Consider the following 8796-nt stretch of genomic DNA (forward strand, 5'->3'; position numbering starts at 1 on the left):
GCCTGGCAGACTGCGGAAGATCCCCTCAAACAGGAGAACACTCGCACAACAGTGGAGACAGAATGTGGATGCTCTAATCATCCCCTGAAACAAGCTGAAATCACAGCATTCTCACTTTTCAAATTTGTCTATACTCTATACAGCTTCGCTAGATTACTCTAGTTAGACCAAAAGACGCATATATCAGATTATGACTGATAAGGGTATCTCTAATGGATCATAAGTTCATAACAAATATACACATGTCTATGAGCTTTAATACTTCTAAAATAATGCAAGTCTAACTCCACTATCGAATTTTCAATATACGTACAAATAAAGATTCTTGCAGAGTACATAAAGATCTGTTTTCAATCTTCTTTATATAAATCACACATTGCTTCTAATTATGTATCTTCTGAGTTCTGAACACCCCGTAGCTAGTCAATCACTCTTAGCCTGTTGTAAACCAACCCCTGGAAGGAAATATGTTTCATTCAAATCTGCAAGCACCCTGCACCAAAAACAAGACCTCTATATCATTTAAGGAAACGTGTTATCATTTTTTTCATTCCAAATACAAGTACAAAATAAACAAGCTTGAAATTTAAAAATACAATTGAACAAGAATTTGGTGTTTTAAATATTCATTGTTAACTTTATGAGTAATGGAAGATAACTAACCTTGAATAAACACAACTTGCTTAAAGAGACGAGTTGAAAAATCCATCAGAAAGCTTTATCTTCTCATTCAATATGTAATTAGGGATTAGCTGCTAAACATATAGTTTGCAACAGTAACAATAAAAGAAGATGATCAAATTACCCCCTCAAAACAAAATGCATGAAACATATTTAGATTTCCTAAAAGTTAGAAGTGCAGATATTTATTTACAAAGAACATATTTGCTAGAAAATCCATATTTGATGCAACAACATTTCAATATTTCGTTTTCTAATAACATAAACTAAGTACGCAACAAAGCAATATGACAATCGCATTAAAAGTTCTTAATGCAAGATAACATACTCAGTTAATGACTGTGGCTTTTGATGATCCACTCTGGAGGCGGCCAGAACAAGTTGTAATATTCAGGTTAATCAAACAAAGGCCAAAGCTCACCATCTTGACCCATGAAAAAAATAGTCATTATATGCTCCATATCTGTATGATCGTAGAAGAAGACATCATCAATAAAGATTATACAATTCCCCTCGGAAACACACAAATCTGAGGCTGAAGCAGAAAAAGAATATTCTTACCCTATGAACAAAACCCTATCTCCTAAATTCTCGATCTCCACCCACTTTTTCTCCTTCTCATCAAGTCTGAAAACTTCAACTGTTAAATCATGATCACTAATGTCCACTAACAGCAGATCTCCCTTGCTCTCCACTAAGAATCTTATGTTCCCATGGTCAACCAAAGGTTCAGCTACTAACTGAACATTTTGGTTCTCCTCCGGTCCAATTGTAATTATCTTGCCAATTCCATCAACAGCCGCGTAAATCCTCTGTTTAAACACGCAGATGTAATCAACATAATCTGAGAAGTCGTCTTGGAACAAGAAAAGTTTTTCATCGATGCAACGGAGAAGTAACATAAAGGGAGGAGAATATTTCTTCTTGGTGAGAGCGAGAGGTTTCTTCCCATTGCAAGTGAGAACAACGGCAGCTTCAGGTAGTATGAAATCAGATGAAGAGGGTTTCGAATCTTCTTCGACAAGGAACTGACATCCCAAATGGAAGACGGAGAGTTTGCTGAAATCGAGCACGTGGAATGGGAAATCAAAAGAGAGAAGTTCAAATTGGGATAGTTTGGGTTTTCCATTTGAGGTTTGTGCTGGTTTGATGAGGAAGAAACTTTGTTTGGAGAGGTGACAGAAGGAAATAGGAATGCCTTCATTGTTGTTGTTGTTGTTGGATTCAATGTCGAGTGGGAATTTGAGTAGTGGGACTTCAAATGGCAAAATGTCAAGATGATGATTTGGGATGGATGAAGAACGCCAATGGGAACAAACTGATTGGAAGCGAATGAGATCAATTTCAGTGTCGATTCATTGCGATATGAAATGGAGAAGTTCCCTTGGGAGTTCTTTCCAGTCTTCTTTCATTTTCAATGCCGCCATGGATGCTGATTCCGATTTTCTTCTTCTTGTTTTTGGTTTCTTTTTTAAGAAACGGTATAATAAAAACAGAACCCTATGAAATGAGAGCTGAGGAAGATGATGGATGGAGCCGGAATGGATAACAGGGGTGAAGATGATTTGATTGGAGTTTTTTAAAATAACAGAGATAGATAACATATGGGGTTTTAGGAGGTTGAAGGGATTCTAGAGTCTGTTGTATTCATTTTCTTCATTACACTTACCCTTAACTATATATCAGTTATATTTCAAAAAGATGGTAACAAAAAAAGTTTTTATATTAAAAGAAATAAAATGGAAAAATCATTAATATTTTTCTTTTGATATTAATAATCATTAATATTTGTCTTGGCTTGGTAGCTCAGTTGATAATGATGCGGTAGCTTAGTTTTTCCATCTATTCACCTTATGCTCTATTTGCTAAAAATAGCGGATAGCTAATAGTTTATATGTCACGGCCCAAAACACTAATTGTGACCGTCGTAAATGTTTGTCCACCAGAACGCATCGTCATGAGCACGGCATCAATTGCTCTGGTGGCTGCGTCTTGTGTGAACATAATGAGGAAGATAGTTTCCACTTAATTTCTTGTTTGTGCAGGTAGTAAATGGATGTGGAGCAAGCAACAGTTCTGCAGTGTTATTATGGGTGCAACCAATACCGTGTACGTTGATGTAGAAGGTCGTGCACCTGATAGTGTAGCAGGCCGAAATATCTCTATCACAGTTGGGATACTTTTTTTCTGTTTTGGAATAGATAATGATGATTCTCCCTCATTTCAAGCTTGTGGCAACAAAGAAAGAACATGCTTTCGAATAATACAATGGTTTCTAGTTATGCGGTAGTTAATTGTGCAGTGCAGCTGATGGATGCTGGAACGTGGCAAGACAGATTAGACATGGACCTGATCCGCATATGCGGTACCAACAGTTGAAGTGGATGAAACTGGTATTAGGATGCCTAAAATGCAACGTAGATCATCCTTTTCGACAAGACTAAAATACAAATGCAGCATATTTATGTCAGGGATGATCAAGGAACTTTTGTTCTTCCTATAACTGAATGGTACCCTCTTCTTGTCGACGTGTCCTCCAGATGGATATAGTTGACTCTGAATTAGACTCCAGGAGAGATGTTGACTCTTTTTAGCAGTAAAGTAGATTTTACAAAATTTGGTAGTAAATTGATGTGAGTCAAATGTTAGAGACGAATTTAGATATTATTTTTTGTCAAAGACTGAATTTGGTCGCAAACAAATTATAGGGATCAAATTGGTAGAATTTTTCATTTATACTTGTTTGTAGGAGTCACTCTTAACGTTAATATTTTTCTTTTGACTTTAATAATCATTAATATTTGTCTTAGTTTGGTATCTTACTTGATAATGATGTTCTAGCATAGTTTTTCCATCGATTCACCTTAGGCTCTGTTTGTTAAAAATACCGGATAGCTAATAGTTTATATCTCACGACCCAAAACACTAATCGTGATCGGCGCATAGGCATATACATTTTAGTTTGGTAAGCCTAATGACCAAGCTCGACAAATGACCAATAAATAATTTACACATAACCCTTTTTCCTCAAAATGATATTTACAGAAATTTTGACAGAGTATCTTCTATATTTTCAATGTTTCCAAGATCTGAATCCTGTCCATAAACCTGTTTAACATTTGGAAGCAATGTGAATATTTCTGCTTGCAATTACTTTGTATCATTGTACGTGAAAATTAATATCATAAATAAGAATATTTCTAAATCCAATGTTGTAAAGAGGTGAAATTAAAATTACAAGCCCTTAGAAAATATATTGTCGAAAATCATAATAAAAGCCTTTAAAGAAAATATAGAAAACTCAATTTAGTGAAAATAATCAAAATTGGTGAATCGATAACTAGCTCCATCTCATTGATAGCTCTTTCCTACTAAGAGTGGCTCCATCTAACGGAGTAACTCGACTGAAAACAAAAAGTAAAACATTTTCAATTAGGGAGTTTACATCTCATTGATAGTCTTCTCCTTCTAATGGTAGCTCCATCTAACGGAGTAACTCTACCTAGCCGAAATCACATACTAGGTGCACCTAGGTCGTCACAATTATAATTGTATTTCTCAAAACACACAATCAAATGCACACAATCAAATCCCATTTTTGAAATTCTTTGACAAGACTAAAATACAAATGCAACATATTTGTATCAGGGATGATCAGGGAACTTTTGTTCTTGCTAGAACTGAATGGTACCCTCTTCTTGTCGACGTGTCCTCCAGATGGATATAGTTGACTCTGAATTAGACTCTAAGAGAGATGTCGACTCTTTTTAGCAATAAAGTAGATTTTACAAAATTTGGTAGTAAATTGATGTGAGTCAAATGTTAGAGACGAATTTAGATATTATTTTTTGTCAAACACTGAATTTGGTCGCAAACAAGTTATTAGGGATCAAATTAATTAGTAGAATTTTTCATTTATACTAGTAGATACTATTTGTTTGTAGGGGTCACTCTTAAATGGAATAGTATTTATTTTTTTAACCAGCCTACATCAAGAAATGTTCCTGTTAGGACTTTGGTACATCAAATTTGTTTAACTTTTGACTAAGACCCTCTTCATTTACACATAAATATTAATTCTAAAGATGAGTGTTGAATGAATGAAAATGAACCATGATACAAAGTTTAAAAAACACATGATAATGAGAAGATAAATGAATAACCTATATAAAAAGCAGTTTTAATTCAGCGTGACAGTTTATAGTATTTTTCATTGACAATAATAACATGACACATCTTGAGAAACCAAATATAGGAGACACAACTTAATTTAACGTGCTAATCACAATGCATTCGACGAAAAGGAAAACATGTCTATTGGATTTTCCTGCGTATAAAGAAGCACTGACATCCAAAAAAAATAAGACAGATTCATTTCAAGTTTTGCTTACAAGTTAAGGCACATAAAAACATGAGCAAGACAAATTGGATTGTAAATTGCATTGAACGACAGTGAAGACTTGAAAAGATGGCTGAAGAGGAACAACCAAAGGATCTCAACAATATTCCATAGGTTATGTTGAAGAAGAGGAAACACAGTGAAGCATGGGACTTGAGTAAAAAGGCACAACTCCAGAAAAAAGGTTTCCAGCTCAAAAAGGTTTCCAGCTCAAGAAAAGGACTTCATAAAAAAAGACCGAGGATTTCATTTTTGAGTATCGCAACAGGGAGATTGATCTTATTAGAATGAAACGAAGGGTCAAGAGGAAACATTGAGATATACCGAGGCCAAGCAACAAGAGTCGTTCGTATACATGGGAGTCAAGACATGCATGCTACAACCAGAAAGCACTTATTCAGTTTGGGATTTAGAACAATATTCAATGCGGTTTTTGTGAAGCCAACTGATGGAGTGATGGCCAAGCTGATGAGAGTTGAACCATATGTTACCTATGGATATCCAAATCTTAAAAGCATAAAGGAGATAATTTACAAGGGACATGCCAAAATAGATAACCAAATTACGCCACCAACAACCAAATTTCAGCATATTCAACTATCAATTAGCCTAATTCCTAATGGTACCTAACCGGCACAACTACCTCCACATGTACTCTTTCTCTTGTTTTTTGCTGATTTAAGGGATGAAATGCTTATTAGGCACTTAAGTTGAAAATCGTAAAATTAAGTTATGTATACAAGTGAAACGCACTTAATAACCCCTGTGAGAGAACCCCTCAAAAAAAAAACTATGAGATAAGTTGGGGTGGAGATGCTCCAAACAACTCAACAAACACTATGAGCAGAAGCAGTGGACTTACTGATTTAACAACTAACAAACAACTCAACAAATACTATGATTCATGCAAACAAGCATTAACCGAACTAAATTTCTAGTATAAACCGGCTCAAAGCAAGCAAAATAGTGATATGATGAGCTATTAAAGGAAAGAAAAGCTTGGTTTTGTCAAAAGTAAAAGGGATCTAACATAGATGCACTTCGACTTACATAATGAGTACAAAACAAGGCAACTAACATACTTTCGCAAGGTATATCCCTACAGCAAAGATATGAATAGATACATCTCATATACTAGAAAAATATTTGAACGTGAGCCACGACACAACAAAACACTAGGCGCCTACACATGTAGGCACAAAAAATTGGTTCTGAGCAGCCACATAACTTGAATAAGAATTACATACTCCTACACCTACTCCTATACGTTCTTTTCTACGTACGTCACATTCTATTTGTTCTTCCTATATATATTCACCATAAACTGCGTAGTTATCAGCAATAAAAAAAGTAGTAGTATAAGTGTCAGCTGATACCTAAATCAGGTTGACAACGTAGCATTTTTGGGCTCTATTTTTCGGCTAACCACCTAGAGGAATGGAAATTGACCCAGCACTTACGTTCAAATTTCACCTCGTCCTTCAATCCATTCAGAATGACTTCAGTGAGGTGCTCTCTATCCATGATATTCAATCCCATCAATGCCTTGATGGATTTGGAATTTTGGATCCTCTTCTTCACTCACCTTTATATCTCTCTTGTTTACTCTCAATATCTCTTAATCTTACTCCCTATCTTCATTAAAAAAACCGAGAGAATAAGATTAGGAAGGAAAGATACATAGAGGGGAGTGAAGGAGAGGATCCAATTTATACCGCAAACTACGTTCTGTTATTTAGCTCCCTCATTTACTCAATTTCAGCCTTCTCTAATCATGAGGTTAAGCTTGGCAATCAATATGCAAATCAGCCTGATCAATCCCAATAAAATGTATATCTAGTCAAGTGAGGCAAATCGGTCATTATCATCCAACCACTACCAAGCATCTTAGCCTTTCCTTACACCTTATACTTGTCAATCCCTTACTGTAAGGGGAATAAGGGAGTCATAAGAATGAACTAGTGATTGGGACTTGGGAGAGTGGGATAAGGGAGCTAGTGTTCAAATCCCGTTCTCCACTAACATCTTACAAATCTAATAATTTACTAATACTTGTCTTTACATAAAAAATAACCCTTACTTATCAGTCATATGGCTCAGTTTGGGTTAGTTTCAACCATATTGGAACTTCTCAAGTGAGTTAAGCATTTAGTTCCTAATTAAAAAACTCTCATAAGTTAATGTTGCTTACGAACAAGTTAGATAAGACAATTTTCAATTATACAAAAAATAATCAGTTAAAAGGCCAACAGACATTGTAAGAATATTTCAACAAAGTTCATTTTGAAAAGAAGAAAAAAATTATCCAATATGGCATCAGAAACAAAGTTGATGTTTACATGAACATAAGTGTTGATTATTTCCAGCACAATTCACTGCAACCTAATCCATTTCGGTAAAGTTTGACATTACAAGGGAAATTAGGTAAAATCTGACGTTTATCCAAGCAAAAAACACTGACGCTGACCCCGGCGGTGGAATGAACACATAGATCATCGCTGAATATCACACAATTCCCATCTCTCAAACCCAAATCCGAAGCGGAAACAGAAAAAGCACTATCATCCCCCCAAAACAAAACCCTATCCTTCAAATTTGTCACCTTCACCCACTTCTTCTCTTTATTATCAAGCCTAAATACATCAAAGCTCACAACACTCTCCATTCCAATCCAATCAACATCAACATCAACAAAAGTCACACACTTATTGACAAGCAACAACTCACCATCACTCTCCACCAATAATTTGTTACCTATATGAAACACAGCCTCTGCCACCACAACCAAACTTAAATCCTGTGGCTGTATAGTGACAGTGCAACCAGTAGAATCAACAGCAATAGGCTGCCCATTGAAAACACAGACATCAACATAAGTCAACCGCACCTCGGGACATGTCCACTTCTCAATACTGTATTGGAAAATAGCAAGTCTCCCAGAAACATGAATAGTGAGAAGAGCGGAAGAAGGATGCCGTTTTCCATTGCTGTAATGAAAAGTGTGATAAGAAACGAGCTTTTTCTTGTAGATTGAGTTGCGAGAAAGGGCATTTTGAGAATATTTGCAAGGGAAGTCACCGATGAAAAACTCATCGCCGAGATGGAGGAAGCAATATCGGTTGAAATCGACAATTCCACGGAAAAGAAGAGGGAGTCTGTTGTCAGGTGAGACTGAGAGAGGGTTCCAGAAGAGGCAATTTCTGTGACGTGAATCTGGACCGATCTTGACTAACCAGGAGCAGTCTAGGACTTTTTTTGTAGAGGGTGGTGAGATGAGGAAGAGTGTTCGTTTGAAGAGAGGGAAGATGGGAGCCCTATTGTTGGAATGGATTTGTATTGTGGAAGTCAGTAACTTGAGATGATGATGACTTTTCGGAACGGAAGAGCGCCATGGTGAGCACACAGATCGAAAACTGCATCGATAGAATTCGCTGTTCAATTTTTCGAATACCAGTTGCAGGAGATCCTTAGGGAATTCAGACCAGTCTACCGCCATCAACGGACGAAGGAGCTAGGGTTGCTGAAAACTCTAGCTGTGGAAAAACAAGAAAGATGGATGTGAAACGAGAATAGAGGCGCTAGAGTTTTATAGTTGGCTCATTACTTTCTTTTATTTATTTTCATTAAAATATTACACCCTCCGGTCACTATTATAAGCAAAAATCACAATTTTAGATTCATTCAATAAATGATGTACATAGTCTTTATTATAGACC

General features: G+C 36.1%; 1 protein-coding gene and 1 pseudogene across 1 annotated transcript; both read right to left on the bottom strand.

The window, feature by feature from the left end:
• Positions 1 to 1013: 1013 nt before the first annotated feature.
• Positions 1014 to 2108, bottom strand: LOC146936661 (F-box protein SKIP23-like; annotated as a pseudogene).
• Positions 2109 to 7436: 5328 nt separating this feature from the next.
• LOC146936662 (F-box protein SKIP23-like) lies at positions 7437 to 8576 on the bottom strand. The gene has a single exon (XM_085749263.1). It carries the CDS (start codon positions 8574 to 8576, stop codon positions 7437 to 7439), a length of 1140 nt encoding a protein of 379 aa, XP_085605389.1.
• Positions 8577 to 8796: the final 220 nt, after the last annotated feature.

Source organism: Medicago sativa, chromosome 3 (assembly GCF_051527215.1).
Source record: "Medicago sativa cultivar Bolivia chromosome 3, Bolivia_mono, whole genome shotgun sequence".
In the NCBI taxonomy this organism is placed as follows: domain Eukaryota; kingdom Viridiplantae; phylum Streptophyta; class Magnoliopsida; order Fabales; family Fabaceae; genus Medicago; species Medicago sativa.

What these genes read in the sequence shown, in the direction of transcription:
- LOC146936662 (XM_085749263.1), bottom strand. Translation starts at nt 8,576, where the DNA reads ATGGCGGTAGACTGGTCTGAATTCCCTAAGGATCTCCTGCAACTGGTA.